General features: G+C 39.5%; 1 protein-coding gene across 25 annotated transcripts in view; it reads right to left on the bottom strand.

Moving 5' to 3' along the window:
* DOCK9 (dedicator of cytokinesis 9) overlaps nt 1–20979 on the bottom strand; it is a 272799-nt gene that overhangs the window by 35038 nt on the left and 216782 nt on the right. For 15 of the 25 annotated variants that reach the window (XM_076009317.1, XM_012755876.3, XM_076009312.1 and 12 more), the window contains 4 exons: nt 17206–17272; nt 15696–15743; nt 13029–13165; nt 4715–4830 (listed from right to left, as the gene is read on the bottom strand). In XM_076009317.1, coding sequence (XP_075865432.1) covers nt 4715–4830; nt 13029–13165; nt 15696–15743; nt 17206–17272 — 368 coding nt within the window. Of the gene's footprint in view, nt 1–4714; nt 4831–12428; nt 12473–13028; nt 13166–15695; nt 15744–17205; nt 17273–20979 lie in introns of all 25 variants that reach the window. The other 10 variants (XM_012755878.3, XM_076009320.1, XM_076009323.1 and 7 more) reach the window with 2 other exon arrangements.

Below are 20979 nucleotides of genomic sequence, written 5' to 3'. Positions count from 1 at the left end.
GAAAGCCTTGCTTTTCATAAGGAATTTTCTTTCCTAATTGTGGCTGGGTTAAGGTGTGGGTGAATCTAGAAGTGAGCTTTCATTTTCTCCACATTCTTTGCAGGAGCTTTCCAGGAGAGACAGTTCCTACAACTGCCCCCCCACCCCCCATTCCTGGTGTCTGAATTGGCCCTGGTCTGCAAGCTCTTGCTACTTGAGTTCTTTTTCTCTTCCTCTCACTTGTTCTGGTCAATGCTTTTGCTTCCCATTTCCAGGATTTAGTCCTCTTGGGCTCTAATCTCAAAACTTCCTCATAAGAATGGTGTTAAAACTTATTTACATTATGTATCCCATAACCTATTGTAAACTCAAATACACACAATAAAATTTACTTTAAAATAAGAAGTAAATAACCCTTCGTTTGAAGGGTTTGTAAAGGACCTTTCGTCTTGGACATATCTCAGTTTCCCAGCTACCTTCTTTTATTTTCTAATCGATTTTCTTCCCCCTCTCTCTGTGTGTCTCTCTGTTGCTTTCTCATTAATTAGACAGTAACATACACTATGTGCAAACAAATCTGAACATTCAGAAAGGCCCACAGGGGAAAAAAATCCAAACAAAAATCACCTATAACTTCCCCATTAAGAAATAACTGCAGATAACAATGCAGTGTAATCTCATTTCTACCTTTTCATCCCTAAAGACTCTTAACTGAGGGGGTAGTTTCAGTTAGGAAATTAAATGAGATATTAAAATAATATAGAGGCAAGACTTATTTCTAGCAATAAAGTAGAGAATAATTCTCCAGAAACTGTCTGTCATGGGTTCAGGGTTGACTGTTATGGGTGCTTAACCTAGGAAATGGGTCTTTCAGGGAATAAAAACTCAGTATTAGTAATTTCTGAAGATTCAGGAACACAGAAGAAAACAAACTTAAACCTTGCGTGCCATATGATGAGATATCTGGAAAAAGTTATTTAAGACAGCTAAGTCTTTCCGAGGCATATGGCATTTATTTTTATTTAGACATTGATTTAAAAATAACTTAAAAAAATTCAGCTTGGAGAAGATTTTCAGTAGCATATGCTCATCAGTCACTAAGATGACCTAGATCTCATCTGTCTTTGCAGGCCAGGGTCATGGCTATGCAAACCAGATCACAAACTCCAACCACTCATGTGCTCTTCCCTCTTTTGGTTCCTACTGTTCCTAAGGTTATGTATTAGTTCTCACTGTGTAGATCAAATTTAAAAAAGGGTCTAAATGAAATTGCTAAAAATATATTTTCAGATTAAATTTGTGAACACATTAAAAATATTTTACAATAGTTAAAGGCCAGCACTGATTTGGGACTGTGTTAATAAGAGGCATTGTAAAATAGCCACAGAAGAACTGTTTTTTGGGGGCACATGACTACCTTAGTTTACAAAACACACCCTTTTATGTATTAAATGGCATAATGTATGTGAAAGTGCCCAGCATGGTATTTGGCAACTGATGAGTGCTTGGTAATTTTCTTCTTTCTCTATACGAGAGATCATTTAATTACCCTGATAGTCACTCAGCTCTCATACATGCACAACATACACACACATTCACACACACCTGACTCAGTGGAGTTCAAGGTATTGGGCAGGCCAGTTGTATAGTGATCTTGGGCAAATTTCCTACCTCGTCTCAGCCTCAATTTCCTTGTCTGTAATATGTGGGATAATCAGATTTGCTAGGCAGAGCTGTTATGAAGATTAATGCCTGAGGCACAGAGGCATTCAATAGATAGCAGGAAGCTAATATAATAATACATAACAACCAGAATCCAGGGTTTAAATCTTTCAAACATTTTACCTTATTAAGACATTGATTTCTGGATCGTCTTTGACAACTTATTAGATGTGGTCAATTAAGAGAGTCAGCAAAGACAGGACTACATCTGTCAAAGATGATTTCCTTGCACAGAATGATGTCAGCTCACTCAATGCTAGCATTTTTCTGATATGCTTCAACTGATGGCTCAATTGAGTAAATATCTGCAAAGGAAGATCCCAGTAGCTGATGTGCCAATGGACCTCACACACCTGGGAGTCTAAGCCAGGTAGACCTGTCCTACCTCTGGGCCCAACACCCAGTAATGCCACATTTGCACTCTACAGTTGCCCCTTCCCATTCTTTATGGGGGGGGGGAACGCTGAGCTTTAAACATGAAACATTTTTGCACACAGATATACAGACTTTAACAGAGATTGCCTTAGTTCTAAAGCTCAATCTTCCTTGGGCATTTCATGGATCAAGGCCCTTTACCATAGGACCAGAAAGGAGCCAACACAGGAAAAAGTGCTTGTTGCTAATCTTGAGTTAACACTTGAGCTCCTACTAAGTAGTAGCTCCAGTCCCAGGATAGATGTTTTTGGATACTTCACATCAACCCATCTGTACTTCCACCTTATAGAGTAGGCATAATTGCCATGTTTTAGGTAAGGAAATCAGAGCTATGAGATGTCAAGTAGACACAGCCTGAGGCTGAAAAGATGGCTAATGGTGGAGCTAGAATCTAGAGACCCCAGTATTCCATACACATGCTGTCTCCAAGTGCACTGGAGCCTGGCATATACCAGCGATGTGGGAGGCCCTCTCAGGGGTCATCTCTGTTAAAACTCACAACAGCCCTGTGAAGTAGAGCCCATTTTTCCAACCTTACAGATGAGAAATCTTAGGTGTGCAGATATCAAGTATTATTAATAATTCTCCCAAAGACACTCAGCCCATAAGTGTCACAATCAGCTTTGAATCAGAAGTCATCAGATGCTCTTTGTTTTTCAGGAGTCAGAACCTACCTGGTGACCAGACATTTAGAGATCTGGGAACTCTGACAAATAATCTGCTTTAATGTTAAGCAAGTAATTTAAAGAGGCGCTGGGTAAGAACTGTAGGCTGTTCAGTAAGAAAACTATCACTATTCTCGGGGGGTGCTACCCAGGCTGCACTTGGCTGCATATGCCCTTAGTTCACACTGTGATGCCAGCTCTGCACCTGCTCTATGGCTCCTGAATTTCCTGCTTTTTAAATGTTGGGGCACAGGCAGAGAGTGGAAAAAAGTGTTGCAACTGCAGTTCTGAACTTAAGGATTTATGTTTAGCACAGATACAGGTGTGCATGGCCAAATATTCACATTCAAAACCTTCGCTGCCTATTTCTATAAGAATTTTTAACTAAAAATACCCAAAAGAAAATACAGGTTCCAAAATCTCTTCCATGGTTATAGTAGAGCTGTGGTTCTCAAGCTGTAGTGTTTGGGTCCCACACCAAGAGTTTCTGATTCAGTAGGTATGGGTGGGGCCTAAGAATTTACATTTCTAACAGGTTCCCAGGGGCTGCAACTGCTGCTGGCCTGGAGAGCATGCTTTTAGAGCCACTGTAGTAAAGGCTCCATGTAATAAGGCACTGCTCTCCTACACCCCACTCCATACTCATTCTATTAGGGTTTGTAACTTCCTCATCTCTCAACTGGGTTCCTAGTAAAGACATTTCACGGGGACATGAGTGGCTAAACAGAAAAAAGATATACTGAAATAAAGTGACATAGGTATATGTATACCATGGAGTACTATTCAGCTTTAAGAAACAATGGTGATATAGCACCTCTTGTATATACTGGATAGAGCTGGAACCCATTCTACTAAGTGAAGTATCTCAAGAATGGAAAACTAAGCACCACATGTACTCACCAGCAAATTGGTATTAATGGATCAACACCTAAGTGGACATATAGGAGTAACATTTATTGGGTCGGGAGGGTGGGAGCGGGGAGGTGGGGATGGGTATATACAACCACAATGAGTAAGATGTGCAATGTTTGGGGGATGGACACGCTTTGAAGCTCTTACTCAAGGGGGGTGGGGGGGCATGGGCAATATATGTAACCTTAACACTTGTATCCCCATAATATGCTAAAATAAAGATAAAGTGACGTAATATCAGGGAAACAATTTTTACCCTTCCATATAAAGAAATGTGCTTTATGAGTAGTGGAGAGAAGTAAAACAGCATGACTTTGGTTATATTTCACAAACACCCTTGTAAATAAACAAACTGCTTCAGTACTCATAGCATGTTAACACCAATTCAATTTCCCCTTTCTATGTTAGCAATGCAAGTAATCATTTAGCAAGAATGGGAAGTGTCAGGTTCCTAAAAATAAGAGAGTGGTTGAAGAGTCTACCTTTATTTACTTGAATATTACTTGCTAAAACTTAAAAACTAGACCAAAAACCACTTTCATTTTCTATCTCTGAAAAGTTTTTTTTATCATTTAATTTAGTAAAAGATAAAATTTGAACAAATAAATGTGTTTGTATTTATTGCTCCTCTCTCTATAAATATCTATTTTTAATTGCTATAACATTTGGATATGTTTAAAGGCATTCAAGGCAGAGATGCCTGATTAGGTTCTTATATTTATCATCCTCAAGGTTCTAGCCAAGAGTTAGCTGCCTCCAGAGACTGTGTTTCTACCATGTCCAAGCACGTGGTACATGATGACCAAACTTTATCATATTTAAGTAATTCGTTGTGGAATCATTTCTTTAAAGGTATTTGAGGATTAATGGTTTCCTTGCAGGAGCAAAAACAGTTGCTGAAGTAAAAATACAACAGAGTCAGTCTGTGCTGGTTGAGCTTAATAAGCAGAATGAATTTAAAAGGTAAAAACTCTGCCCATGAGCAGCTGCTCGCTACTAACCTTAAATGCCAGTGTAAACAGGGAGAGAGTGTCCAGAGCCGTAAGGCAAACCTCAGTAGCAATGTTGGCTTCCAGCAATGACTGGTGAAGGACATCTGCGTCTGAGTAGCCATAGCCTGCGTGAATTACAGCACAAGATTACTGCCCTGTGGCTCACACTGCGGGGTGGCAGAATGGGATGGTCACAGTCAACTTTTGATTATTTACAGCAGGCCCACTTTGGAGCCTTACCTGTCTTTGTTTTGGGAGTAGGTGGGGAAGTAGGGGAGTATTAATAATGTCTCCATTTAATTATAACTCTTTTTCAACTCTGAAAGGGCAATCACAACAGCAAACATTTATTATGTGCTTGCTGTGTGTCAGTCATGATTCTATGAACTTTACATGTATTATCTCATTTAATCCCTCAACAACCCTATGAAGTCTGTATGTTATTAAGCCCTTTCTGCAGATAAGGAAACAGAGGCACAGAAAGGCTAAACAACTTGTCTAAAGTCACATAGGTAGCGAACAGTGGAGCCAGGACTCCCAGCAAGATAGGCATGGGACAATTCAGCGACCTGGCAGGAGTGCTGAGGGAGGCTGAGATCCCAAAGCTTCCTGTGCAGATGCAGGTGGCTGCACAGCACAGGGTTCAGAAAATGAGCCTGAGATTAGCCTGCTAGTCCCTGAATACAGCTTGCACTTACCAGCTGTGCAACCCTGGGCAAGTTCTCTGGCCTCTTGACACCCCGGTTTCCTCATCTGTAGAATGAGGATAATAACAGTATCTACCTCAAAGGCTTGGGGTGAGGATTAAATTCGATAATATTTGTGAAGTTCTTAGAATAGTGCCTGGCACATGCTGAGTGCTGGAAACGGTTTAAGTCAGTAATATCAAGATCTGCATAATCAGCTAGAATCATAAACGATAACCAAGAGTTGACTGCACTGCTAAGAATATTCTACTTGCTTTAATAAAAAGCATAAAAGCCAACATGTCTGAAAGAAATGTTTAGGAAAAGAAAAGGACTTAAAGAATCTGTCATGTAAATTTAATCACACATAATTTAAATATAAACTGAAATCTATATATGGCTATACATCAATTTAGTACTAATATAAATGAACTTTGACACACAATTTGAGGTATTAAATTATGAAATGGTATGCATTAGCAGAAATACATATAGGAATGCAAAGATGTTACAGTATTGATCTAGAGTACAAAGAAAGATAGCAATATAATAAAACGCCATGTAATGTCTTTCTCCAAGGAGCAAAAATAAATCAACACTTATTACTTAAGCAATTTTCCTAATACTCCAGAGAGGAGGACATTTTGTATATAGATCAAGAAAATGAAGTACAGAAAACCTAGGGAATTTTCTTGGGGCCAGTAATGGGGGAAAAAACTACACTCCAAAGTCCTTACCCCAGTCATATGTAACATATTACATATTATTAGGAAAAAATAAAGAAACCAGCATGACATCATTTTGGCTTAAATAAGTGTTAGAACTATATAATGTTTTTAAAAAGGCTACAAAAAAGCTCATGAAAGCTATAGAAGTGCTTTTAAAAATATGATAGTAACACTATTATGTGCCTTTATCCAACTTTGCTTTGTTTTTACAATGGTAGTTCTGAGGTTGTACGTTTGTGGGCCGAGTTACTTCCACTCTGCAGCACAGCCCATGTGTGTCTTTAGCGAGGATCTGTAACACATTTGGCAGCACGGTACTTCTATTTCTTTTTATTTGTGCTTTTTGAGTAAGAAATCGCCCAGGGAAGAGAAAGATGGACATGTTGGGGTACTAATATTAATTGTACTGCCTTCATATAAGCCAAGGCACTACTTCAATCAGTGAGGCTTGGTAAGATACAGAGACAATGAAAGAGGAAAGCAGATTGATGATTATTGTTAAAGTGACCACAACTGTAGTGAGGGGGAAAATACAACACCTGTTATCAGACCAACCAAAATCATCACATAGGTCAAAAGGACCCTTTTTGAGGGCTGCCATTTGCCCCAAATGAGTTTGAGTCTGGGTTAAATTTTAACAAGGAATTTGATTATTTTAATTTCTTTCTCTAAACAGAACTATCCTTTTCTCTTTCTAGATAACCCAGTGGTGAAGTGCAGCTAGGTGATCATTATAGATGAGATGGCCTGAAGAATTCACACCAAATTTACCTACTTCTGGCTGAAAGCCTGGAGCAGGTAAAAATTAGAATTTGGAGATAACGCTGCTTTTAAAATATATATAATCAATGGGCTGTGCTAATTAAGTTATTATATAATTCTGTATATATGTGTGTGGAAATGTGATAATGACAAAATTTCTCTAAGCTATTATACCACCCAGCAGCCACTGCACCATCTGTGTAATCTCCTTGAAATTAACAGTCAGAATCTGACAACCCTTGTTGGAGTTGCACAGGAATCTAAAAGAAACAGTCCTATTAGCCACAAGTCGTTATACTTTGCTTTTCCTTAAACTGTTCCATCTCAAAAACCAGCAGGATTCCTGAGCTAATGTCATTTTTAAAAATCCCTTAAAATAGATGGCAGCACAGAGCAGCTGTCCCCATCACAGGGACTGGAGACCGTGCGTGAGTGTGGAAGACTTAATCAACGATCACTATGTTATCGACCAACACAGCAAAACAAAACTGAGCTAGGAAATCCAAGAAGGAGATCTCAAGAGGCAGAGAAATTTCTTAAATTAAGGGTCAGCACATTTTAGAAAGCAGGTTAAGCAGTTTCTGACCCGGGCAAGTAAGGAGTGCGGTACTGATTTCCACCAGGGAGCAGAGGTGTGGCACTGCACTGATGCCCTCTGCCCTTGCTGGTGGGGACAGGGAGGTAGGACTCTCTATGGATGTACCTCTTCCTGCACATGTGTTCTGGGCTGGATTAGAATCCTTTGGATTTAGGCCGGGCGCGGTGGCTCACGCTTGTAATCCTAGCACTCTGGGAGGCCGAGGCGGGCGGATTGCTCAAGGTCAGGAGTTCAAAACCAGCCTGAGCGAGACCCCGTCTCTACTATAAAAATAGAAAGAAATTAATTGGCCAACTAATATATATATATAAAAAATTAGCCGGGCATGGTGGCTCGTGCCTGTAGTCCCAGCAACTCGGGAGGCTGAGACAGCAGGATTGCTTGAGCCCAGGAGATTGAGGTTGCTGTGAGCTAGGCTGACGCCACGGCACTCACTCTAGCCTAGGCAAGAAAGCGAGACTCTGTCTCAAAAAAAAAAAAAAAAAAAAAAGAATCCTTTGGATTTACTGCTTAACTTTACACAATTTTCACTCTGAGAAAAGACTTATTGTAAAACCTCCAAACCTTTTAAATGCTCCTGGGCCAAAGACAAGATTTCGCACCCTAATGTCATCTGCTATGTTTAGATTTAATTAATGTTACTCTGTTTTATAAATTCATGTTACCGGGACAGCTCAGTGCAGTAACGCTGAGCCCATCTGTACACTCTTCCTCCCTCCCACCGCCCTGACATGAGGTAACGCAGTGGGCAGGACAGAAGTCCGATCACAGGCCACACACCTTTTCTGAATGTCAGAGGACATTTGGGACAGAAGAATAGATACACATTCCTGCAGGAGGCACTTGCATTTCGATAGCTGCATTCACCCTTCATGAAATAAAAATTCTTATTTTCATTTTGACTTTTTTCTTCAGGCCCATAATTTGAATCCAGAAAAACAGTAACTTTTATGAGAATATAAATACTGAATGATAAGGAATCTTCTTGCTGAAAAAATTCCCCAAATGTGGAAGACCTAGTCTCCTAGCTATATTCATTCACGGCATATGGCTTTACTAAGTGCAAATATTTGTGCGAAATCTCAAACTGGTCAACTTCTGCATAATCTACCATTCATTTCGATCCCATTTTTATTGCTAAAAAAATTTTCCTCACAGATAGGCAAGAAGTAGACAGCAGAATAAGAAGTAACATTACAAGGCAAAAATATGTGACTTGCTATCTGCCTTTTGATTCACACACTAAAAGTTTGTATTTCAGGAAGTGGGTATCATGCCATCAGCTCTCTCTTCCCTGTGGAGCTCTTCAACCCAACATTGAACTGTATGTAAAAATGGGACTTTGTATGAGCTAAAGACCCCAATCTGTAAACACACTTGGTTTAAGCACACCATACACTTTAAAGTCCTCTGTAAGGACATTACACGTAACTGACTTTAAATGTGCATGGTACCAGACTTTCTCAATTTTGAGATCCCATCAATTGCTAGAAGAACCCATCAATGACAGACTACTATACTAGATCTAATATGAAAGATACACCCATATTTTAGAAATATTAGAAAATGTGCAAAAATGTGTCTCAGAATCAAGAAAACATAGGTTTATAAACAAACATTTCATTTACTATCTTGAGTCTATACTTTTCATAGCATTCAAGTATATTTTACCCAATTCTAAAGCTATATCATGCATGCTTAGAAACTTTTGAAAAACACTAATTTTAATTCAGAGATCTACATGTTCTCTGTATTTTTAATATTAATTCAATATTATGTACAGTAAAGGAATTTAATGATCACCTATATTCATGTTCTTGTGCTTCACAGACACCAAAGAATGTCAGAGTTAAATGAAGGTTCACAAGCCACATCTTTCAACTCTCCATCAGACACTTAAGTGACCTGGACAATGTCCCCAAGAGGGCCTCATGCAGTCTGTTTTCACACCCCCAGCTACCGGCACCCAGCTGGGCTTCACAGGCAGCTCAGCACCTGCCACCACAGGCAGTTCCGTTAGAAAATACTTTCCAATACAGACATGAAATCTAATGCTCTGCAACTTAACCCCATGATCTTAAGCTGCTCCTCTCTTACACTGAATTGTATTAAATACAGGTTTTCTACAGGTGTTCCTACCTCTTGGCTGGCTTTCCCTCAATCATACCAGCAGGAAATATGAATTATCAAGCAAATGAACTGAATATATTCTAAGAACACCTCATAACATCAAAATATAAAGTGTTATTTTATGTAATTTTTGCAAATGTTTCACTTAGTTCCCCCTCACAATGTGGTCTGTACATTTTACCTGTAGTTATCACTCTCAATTTTCTCCCCATAATGGAGTTTATTTAAAATAATCTACATGTAGCTATCACTCTCCATGTGACATTTGACACAAATCTCTTCTACTGATACACAATGAGTACAAGTTAAACTCAGTAGGTCAATGCACACGAATGTTCTAAAGATTTACTTTTCATATACTTGGGCAATGACCCAAACAACAATCCTGTCCTTTAAAAGTGTTTGTCAAATAGTTGAGACTATTTGGCCACAGCAGGATTTGCCATTTCTGCTATTTCCCAGAAAAATTAAAGAATAAAGGTAAGTCCTTGCTAGAGTTACATGTATAGCCCATGTGGTGCCTTCTTCCAAGCCCTGCTATCAGTGGGTGATGGGGACAGCCTGGGGATGGTGCCGCTGGGCCACATCTACAAAGGACTCAGTTTTTCCGAGGTCCTCTGCTGCTCCCTGCTGGTCAAGCTGAGGTTGACAAAGCCTTTCCTACTCTGACAGGAAGTGAAGCAGATACATTAAGGTCTCTTCCTATTTTGATTCACTTTTGAAATAAATTCATTTTAGATTCTGGGGTATCCCTGGCAAGTCTCAAACATATAGGATCTATGTCATATTGGTTGGCCCAACAAGAAGGTATTGTATTCACTGTTAAATATGATTTTTAAAAGAGAGATATATGGCCACAAATTTCACATAAAATACCCAAGTACATGTAAACCAACATGTATGTATATATGCATATACATGTTCATACACACATGTATACATACAATGCATACCCTCTTTTCCTTACTGTTTGTGGCTGAGTTGTTGATACGGAGCTCAAAGAGCTAGCACAGGGAAAGGCTGAAGCCATTCGTACACAATGAGGATTAGAGACGTACATGTACACTGAACTCTAGGAGAAGATGCAGTGACTTCAGAGACATTAAAACCAATTTGGATGAGCAGGAATAGTGGGAACACAGGTGCAAGCTACACGCTGTCTACTGGCAAAGCAGGAGAACACATGACTGAAGACAGTGTGCCGCTGACAAATGACGGAAGCAAACACGAGAGGCTGAAAGAGGAGGTAGGGGAACAGAGGTCTCTGTGGGCAGCTGGGAAAATGGAGCTCAACCATGTTAGCAAGAGGGCGTTTGGCAGCGACACAAGGCCAGCTGTCTCTCTCCTCTAATTCAAGCCGCCACACAAAACCCATCTGCAGTGGGAAGAGCTGCTACATATGTGAGTGGGTTACAGTTATCCATTCACGTGTGGATCATTCATTTAATTTTTGTTTTTTGTGTTCCCCAAACGATTATCTTTAGAGGTGGGGCCTTGGTCTGCTTATGATTTTTTTTTTAAAAAGTGTTCCAAAGTTTAGCATTTATTTCAACTGACAGTTTCACAGAGCTGGTCTCTGTGTTATATAAATTAGCTGAACAAAGGGAGTCCAGCAGGGCACTAGGGATTGCATTTCTGTTGCTAAATAGGAAATAAAAGCTAAAAATTACAGAACTCCTGGTTGTGTTTCAACCCCTTGTTTACAGAGCTAGAAAAAGCTCCAACAGACAAGATGTTAAAAAATCAAGTATTATAGCCTTAAATGTGTCATAAAATGCACATTCTACAGCTAAGTATAGAATTCAGAACTAGCACTTTATGGCTACCAAATCAGTGTGTGGCATACTGACATAATATTGCTTAAATTAGGCCTAGAATTTTATAGAGACAACACGTGCTACATTTAACCCTGCTGGGGTGGAGGAGTGGGAAGCTGCTCTGTTTTGGTTCCTCATATATCTTACTTTGAACTATTATTGACACCAGGTGTTGGGAAATATTGCCTCTACTCTTAGCCTGTACCAAAAAAGGGGTATGAAAAATCACAGTGAGTGGAATTCTTATGATTAGAAATGATGGGAAGTTATTAATAACCATGTATTAAAGAAAGCACTGGGAATGAGAACAAATAATGGTCTAGATAAAACAATAGTTGGCTATGTCATGCTTGGAGAGGAGATGAACAGTTCAGAGAACACAATGCTAACAGAAATGGGATTATAAATGATCACACAAATTTTTCATGTGCTGCATTGTTTGTTTTTGCTTTTTCTTTGATACAGGGTCACACTCTGTTGCCCAGGCTGGAGTATAGTGGTGGCATCATCATAGCTCACTGTAGCCTCAAACTCCCAGGCTCAAGCGGTCCTCCCACCTCAGCCTCCTGAGTAGCTGGGACTACCAGGTCACCATACCTGGTTAATTTTTTAAAATTTTTTGTAGAGACAGGGGTCTCACTATGTTGCTCAGGTTGGTCTCAAGCTCCCTGCCTCAAGTGATCCTCTCGTTTCGGCCTCCCAAAGTGCTGGGATTATACGCATGAGCCATCATGCCAGGCCACGCATGGTTGATATCTTTTAGGTTTTCTGCTTTGAGAAACCCTTAAGAAATAAAGCACTCACATTTCTAGAAACAGCACATGATGCCACGTCCCCTCTGGTGACTGATAAAAGTAAATTAAAAATATGCTCCCACATTTTGGCAGAATGTCTATTGTGAAGTTAGAAAGCCCCAAAGTTAGGAAGGCAAGATGAACAAAAAGGTCTTGGCTTGCAAGTGAAGCGGCCTCGTAAGCAGACTTCAACCTGATTAAATCTTACCATTGTCTACAGAAATTCCAAGCACACTTGATATCTTTCTCACACTGAAAACACAGAAAAAGTCACTTTGTTATTGGACGCTTTTCCACACCCTTACAAATTGATTCACGGGCTTTATGTTTTCACAGCAGTGAAGGATTAACATCCATCCAGAGCTGGAATGTCAGAATGTGGACACTTGATCAATTACATGCACAGGATCAGGATAGGTGAAAGGAATCTGTCCCAGATGTTCTCAGGAGTGGCAGGGCAAAATCAATGATAAGTTGGCTACAGGAAATGAATCCAAGCATTATGGTTAAAATAGCAGAAAATGTCTGGCTACAGAACCTGCCGAATTTTGTCCCCCAAACAAAATGGCAAAGGGTCTAGCACTTTTAGGTTTGGTGCCGTAGTTGAGCATGTTCCACATTGTGTCACTCCCAAATGCTGAGCACTCTCCTCCAAGGAAGGGAACTGTGCCATGAGCTCTTCATCCTACTTGCTTTGAGCTGGAAGAAAAATCGAGTTGGTCACGTGGTATGGTGTGGCCTGGGGCTCTCCCCTCTGAGATGGCACATGAGATGGCTGGCTGTTATGATGGTATGTCATGGGACTTACTGTGGTTAAAAGTGAGAGAGTTATCCAGGCTGCCCAGCTGCTGCAATCTGGCATGCATCATTCCTGTTCTGTTACGGGAAACAGGCAATGTCTGAGATTTTCGATCATGAACTATGGGTCCCAACCCCTCCTGGTTCCTGCAACATGAGTGAAATGGGATAGAAGCAAAAGTTAGACGTGTTACACCGCAGCAAGATGGGGAGCGTTAGTGAAGCCACGACATGGCACGAAGGAGACGGCCACACACTGACCGAGCCAGCAGAACAGCCAGAGACACAACCAGGCAGCAGCTCTTAAAGTATTCACAGCAAAGCACTTGACAGCCCAGAAGCAAAAATCAGGCCAAAGCAGAGACCTTTTTCATTTTCATAAAGTACTTTTGAGATGCTACTTTTAAGAAAGTGAGCATCACTCCAACATAGTGCTAAAGGTTAGGGTTCTGACAACTGTCAAAACACATCATTAATCTTTTTGGATTATATATGTTCTAAAGGAACAAAAACATTTTTTTTAAAATTGAAAAATGCATTGGAAGAAACGGAGAACGAACATGCAATGGGAGGGATTATATGAGGCAGTTTGAACACCTTTATTCTTACCCAAGCAGGAAGGAGAAGAGCCACACACTTTGTTAAACTTGTCAGCAGTCAAGTAGAAAAAACAGAAAAGTGATCTGGGTTAGCAATCAAACAGCTAACTTCCTACTGTGTACCATCACCAGAGCAGATGAAAACGAGACCAGTGCTGGAGTGACACCTGTCCCCTATCCCAGAGCTAACCGTTCCCCTCATCATGTTATTGTGTGTAGGACAACAGGGACATGCACGGACTTTCACTGACAGCATGCTGCTGGGTGATCTCAAAGTGAGGATGAGAAGGCACAGTGTTCATCAAACCCGACCACCATGGATGGCAAACATTGACAACACCCACATTATAGTTCAGGATATTTCTCGCATGCAGCACAGACCATGGTAAATTTTGTATAAAGCAAGGCATATCTTGCCACAGTACATGGAACAAAGTAACATCATCTCCATGCCTGTCTTCCTCTGCCCATCTATTTTTAAGGCAGTCCATGATTTTATATGCAAATATATACAGGGTGCTTATGAAGTCAAAAGATTTTCTTTTAAAAAGTTAAATTTATATCCCCTGAAAAAAATAATTTACACTTCACAAACCCAAATTCTAAACCCACTTCACAAAACCCAATTCTAAAATATTTTGTCGAGACATTAATCTTCAGCTTCTCACATTCACCATTTTAAGCTCCGAGGCATTTTATTCTACATGGCACAACAATCTCCAAATGCCATCTTGTGATGTAGGTGACGATTACTGGAAAAAGCGTGTGAAGCTCGCTCGGCACAGTGCCTTTCTGTTATAAAATACACGGTGTGCCCATACCTTCACAGGACAAAGTCAAAGAGAAATTTTAAAAGGCAACATATGAGATATGTTGGTATAAATACACCTTATATATATTTGCATTTGGTACTTGAAAACTCAAATATAAAAACTGATTAAAAAAAGCTAAAATAAAAGAATTTTAAGTGTTATCACATTTCAATTAAAAATAGCATATATTAACATGAGGAAAGCACAAAATAGTCTAAATTCGCTTTTTAAAAGAAAACACATATATTTATTGCTTAACATAAAACATAATTCTGAAAACTTTTCACATATTCTCGGAAAAGAACAATGTTAACATAGAAAGAAAATCTTCACAGTCAAATAGAAAGCCTATTAAAAAATCTCTGTCCTATTTTATTACTATAATATAAAATTATAGATATGAGAAGCAAACTTCAATTAGAATTCGATTTTAAAGTTTTTCTTAAAACATAAATATCAGCTTATTTACAATGAAGTTAAAAAGAACAGTAGAAAAATATAACACTTAGACCAAGACCCCATAAATACACTGACATGGAACGGCTCACAGTGGAGGGAAAACCAGGCACAGGCAAACCACGTGGCTGTGCGGCAGGAGGAAGAACTTGGCAGACAAGATGTGCTGTGCGGAACTAACAGAGAAGGCGCTATCTGGCCATACATCTATGAGGAGACTCGCTCTCCTGGAACTCCAGGACAGCAGGGAGGTAGGACACTCAACACAGAGCTCTGGTCACGTGAGAACACAGGGCACTTATTGATTAGTCAGCATCAGAGGAGAAAAGGCTCCATTTTATAGGAAGGCTGTGGAATGGACTGAAAATGCTGTTTCATCAGAAAAGAAGGAGAGCGGTTATATGAGAAATGAGTGTTTTTGTAGTCGGGAGCAGGATCGGTAAAAATAATCTTTGCAAGTGAAATGGAGGAAGAGGAATCACTGAGGAAGGAGAAAACACTCGAAGAGGAACGGGGAGATGAGAAAGGGGAGGAGACAGAGCAGAACCTGAGGGAGAGTCAAGAAGGAAAGGTAGAAGTGTCACAAACACCACTATGGAAAATCTTTCCAAGAGAGATGCACGAGACAAAACAAGACAGAGGAAGGTAGGACTGCAGATGAAAGACACTACCAGATTGCACGGCGGCAATCCAAAGCCATCTCCACGGTTGCTCACACAAACCGCGCCGCCAGTCACCACAGACGACCATCCCACACAGACCCGAGGAATACAGAGAACGACACACTTCAAACTAAAACGCCCACAGTACCTGGCTATGTATCGCTTCCCCATGTACTGGAACTGGTGCAAGCAGACTCTGCAGACAGGATGAAAAATCATCAGGGAAACATGAAGATAAAATTGTTTCCAACACATTGTTTTATTTATCCATTAACAATAATAAATTCAATAAACACTTATGTCTACCACTAGACCCTTACTTCTGGGTTTCATAAATTCTCTGGATGGTCCCTTTAAACTCAGAAAATGAACAACCTATAAGGGAAGCCCTATACTGTGTGTCTATTAGCGCTGTGGTAGTTGGCTGGAGCCACACAGGACAAAGGCCCATGAGTGACAGGACTGTCCATCAACCCAGGGTTGGGCGATTTACTCCAAGGCAGTTGCCTTAGAAATAACACTGAAAACCATACAAGGTGTTCCAAGTTGCTTATTCATCCTCATTCAAATCTATATAAGGAGCTCTCTCTTCTGGCTCAAGTACACAGACTGTCCCCTATAGACTTAAAGTATATCTTTTTTGGGGTTTTTAAAACTATATCCACAATATTGATTTTTTAAAAAAGTCATGTATTTACTTAGGTAGTTAAAATGATGTCTACGGAACTCCTCTGGTGCCAAATCTCATTTTGCCACATGATAACTCCCCCTTTAACTCAAAGAGGTCATGAAACTACCTTCCAAGACTAGGAACCAAACCCCTGCTGGAGGGCCAGGCCCAGTCTCTCCTATGATTCCAAAATGCACTAAGCTCTGGAAACTAGCTTTCTGCCTGAGTTCATGTAAATACACTTGGCACCAAAACATGTCTTAAACTAATAGACATAAAGCTACTTATAGTTGTCATTTATCTAATTATTATGAACAATATCAGTACTGTAAAAGTAATTTTTTTACTGCAGAAATAATATATTTAATTATTGAGTGCTACCTGAGATGCTGATGGGATGTTGTGGGATATATTCTAAATGTAAATTTTTGAGAAATACAAAAAATTCTGAATTTGGAAAATCATCAGATTTTCCAGAATGTGGAAAATCATCATCAGCAATCGACAATAAGGGATTGTCGATTCATATTTCTAAAAGTAAAGAGCTTAAAGGAAATCAGAGACTTATACTAAAGAGATAAAATGAGATAAAGATACTATATAAGATTTCACTTTTACTTATCACATATTTTAAAATTATAGCAATTTTTGTCTTGGTTTCTGCATCTGTTTAAGCTAGATTCAACTTACAAAAGCAGCATCTACCCAATTCAACTAATAATTTTGAGTTATTTTGTTAAAATGGCTTATACACATAAGCAGTTACCTCTCACCTACAACAACCAAGTATCTGTAATAATTTAAGGCTGGCCACTGTTCACTGGGTCATAAAACCCGAAAATGTATGTTGGGTCAAGTTCAGGAGAAAGGGCTTAAGGAGTGAGGATGTGACATTTATTACATTCCTGGTTCAACTACACAGTATTCTTCACACCTCTTAATTACCCAGGAAAAATCAAGAGGCAATAAGCAAAGACAAACTACTTACTCAGATATTGTAAAAAAATCCATAAGTTCAGATGTCGAAGCCTTGTTCCAATATGTAAACAAAGCATCTAGAAAATAAACATTTATTTGGTCAGAATCATAATACATACACATTATGTACATTATAGAGAATCACCTATTATGAAAATGGGAAGAGACCTTAGAATATGGGCCTCTAAACTCTGCCCCCTTTTATAGTTGATCAAAGGACAAAGCACAGTGACTCATCTATACTGGATAGCATGTACAACAGGCTTATTCAATTTACAGATGCTACATCACTTGAACTTCAATTTCATCATATAGCATCGAGTGCTATATTCTACTCCAATGCTGTATCTAAAACTTATACATCATGTGCTCTAACATAGACTAAAAAATTGAAAGAACACAACTGGGCATATAATCTAAAGCTGGGCTCTCTTGTGTTCTACTACAGAATCTCTTTCCACCAGGGAATTTGTTGAAATTTTTTGCATACTACACACTCTGTTTTGCCCTTTGAGTTTTAACTGAAAAACTATAGCTTGAATCTATCTCCAACTTTTCCAAGCTGCATAATATTCCTCTCAATGGATGCACCATAACTGAGTTAACCAGTCCCCTACCGATAGACATTTACTGTTTGTCCCCTTAATCTTTTGCTATCATAATTATGTTTCAGGCTGGGTACAGTGGCTCATGCCTGTAATCCTAGCACTCTACAAGGCTGAGGCAGAAGGATCGCTCAAGGTCAGGAGTTCAAGACCAGCCTGAACAAGAGTGAGACCCTATCTCTATCGTTAAAAAGAAAAGAAAAGAAAAGAAAAGAAAAGAAAAGAAAAGAAAAGAAAAGAAAAGAAAAGAAAAGAAAAGAAAGGAAAGGAAAGGAAAAGAAAAGAAAAGAAAAAAATTATGTTTCAGTGAACATCCTTTTATGTGGGTCTTTGCATGTATGCTAACTACATCTGTAGGACAAATTCTTTGAAGTGAAGTAGCTGTATCAGATAGTATGTGCATTTAAATCTTTATGTATAAACCTTTAACAGTTTAGTATTACACAAAGAGTCCTATAATTTGATGGTTAACTCTTTTTGCATTTCTATATTTTACACTGAAGTTTAGAAATAGGTTAAGAAGCTTCTCTCTGGGAAAAAGCCACTGATTCTTTGGGGCCTGAGCTGAGTAGAGAGGGTGGCTGCAGAGACGCTAATGGCTTGTGGAGACGCATGGGTATGGCCTTTTACTCTACGGTTGTCAAGAACACTGACAGGCAGGGACAAGATGGTATACATATTGAGAATTTGTTATATGCCAGGCACTGTGCTAGATGTTCTCACTATTCCACATAGAGTGTGCCATCTAATGCTCACCATAATCCGAGGCAGAAGAGTGTTTCCATTTACAGATGAGCTAATGGAGGCTCAGAGAAGTTAGGTAATTCTCCATTTACCAGCCTGAAGAATCATGGCTGTGCAGGGATTTAAATCGAGTGCCTACTAGACCAGTAACAAGGGTGGGTCGGGGAGCTTCCATCCTCAGGGGATTTTGAATTGGACCCTGGAGGAACAGACTGACTATTTGAGGCCGGCCATCCTGGTAAGGGGAGCACCGAGGGAGCCAAGTGCACACTGCAATCCTTGTGGGATCCACCTGCAGGCACCTGCAGCCACCCCGCACATGGCAGGCAATGCCACAGCCAATCCTCACTCTCAGCTCAGCCTGCTAGCTGGGGAGAGAAGGCAGACAGACTGAAGCTCTGTAAAGAAGGAGGAGACACAAGAAGGCACAGAAAGGAAGGGCCCAGAGGGTGGATGGTACCCATTAAATGTGGAATAAATGAGAGAGAAGAGTAGCTAGAATTACACAACTGATTCTGCTTGTCTGTGTGGTAACTACCTCTGGAGGCAATTTTCTCCTCACTCCCTACCACACACAAAAAATCAATTCTACGTAGATTTTTAGATTTAAATGCCAAAATTTAAATAATACTGCTTCCACAGAAATTATAGAATATCTTCATGACCTAGGGGGTAAGAGAAGATTTCTCAAATGGTAGGCACAATCACAAAAATTCTAATTATAAAGGAGAAAAATTGATAACTTGAGGCAATTGGAGAAAAAAAAAAAGATATTCTAACATTGTTTTGAAGAGACAATTGCATTTCTAAAATATGTATATGACTGACCAAAGGGCTAAGTTTAAAGGATAAGTTTCACTTGGATTCAAATGTCCTTGTATACTTGTCTTTAGAAAGCAGTTATGTTATATAGATCATATTCAACATTTGAAATTTAAAATATTTGAAAGAAAACTTCAAACAAAGAAAAAACAGGACTATAATGCTGGCTAAAACTGATTACCATGAAGCAAAGTTTAGAACTTTTGGCTTAAATGGAAAGAATTTCAACACTATAACTAAAATATCATAATAATTGCCCTGTGCTTTTGTATTTTGGTCACCATTCAAGGAAAATCTTGCTTGTCTGTCTTTTTTTAAACATCTAAAGTAACAAATCAAGAGAAAAATAAAATCACCCAGTCCTTAAGCATTTAAAGGGCAGGCAGATTATTCCTACCATCTGAGTTATAACGTCAGGCTGCTAGTGCTGCTGAACTGGAAGCTTAACATAAAACAAACACTATTTCCTGGCAGAAACATCTTCCACTGGATGTTTAATACACACCTACTGCCTGCCACCAGATATAAGCAAGAGGCCTTAAAGATCTCAAAACATGGCATTTTATTTTCAAAAGAGTTCATCTTAATTCAATGACCTTAAGGAAGCTCACAGCACACCTTATCTAATTTGCTGTAGGGAAAATGAGACAAAATTTTTCACCAAGAATTGACACTGTACCATGGGATTGGTTATATCACACAACGAGATACACAGATGAGCTAACAGATTAAACTGTCCAGTCAAACACGTTTACAGGCTTTAAGTGGGCCAGATAGAGCATTCATAGTTCTGCTCACTCCCAACACCACAGAAAAGTTTGGCTATGCTTCCAAAATGGATTCAAGACCCAGCTCAGAAGCAAGTGACACAAAACCCTTCTAGATATAGAAAAATTGAGCCTTTTATTTAAGGCCCAGCGGACAAAAGGATGTGCTCAGAAATGTGGCAGCTAGCTGGGCATGGTGGTAATCCTAGCACTCTGGGAGGCTGAGGGAGGAGTACTGCTTGAGCTCAGGAGTTCGAGACCAGCCTGAGCAATGAGCGAGAACCTGTCTCTACTAAAAATAGAAAAAATAGCCTAGTGCGGTGGCACACGCCTATAGTCCCAGCTACTCGGGAGGCTGGGGCAGGAGGATCACTTGAACCCAGGAGTTTGAGGTTGCTATGAGCTATGCTGACAATACAGCACTCTAGCTGTCTAGCCCAGGTTACAGAGCAAGACTCTCTCTCTCTCTCTAAAAAAAAAAAGTGTTTGTCAAACTTTTGATCAGAAACATAATCTACCACGATAGCACTATTCCCATTAGAAAATGAAAATAACATTTCCCTTCCAGTTAAAGCCAGGACTATCATGCACACTCTACATGGAAGGAATGCACAGGTCCCTAATAATATATTTTCTAATTCCAGAGACTGACTAATATAGTTAAGCAAGTTGCCAGTTTGTTGACAAATGAAAAAAAATTTTTTAAAGTCAAAAGCTATTTCATTTATATGCTTCTGTCTCTCTTTAGTTAAGATGGCAGGCCCAAGTCAAATATAAATTTTTAAAATTGGCCCATTCACATTTTAGAACCTATTTTCTAGAATAAAATAATTAACAAAACTAATT

This window comes from Microcebus murinus, chromosome 13, assembly GCF_040939455.1.
Source record: "Microcebus murinus isolate Inina chromosome 13, M.murinus_Inina_mat1.0, whole genome shotgun sequence".
NCBI lineage: Eukaryota > Metazoa > Chordata > Mammalia > Primates > Cheirogaleidae > Microcebus > Microcebus murinus.
This window is presented reverse-complemented; position numbering and strand designations above follow the sequence as displayed.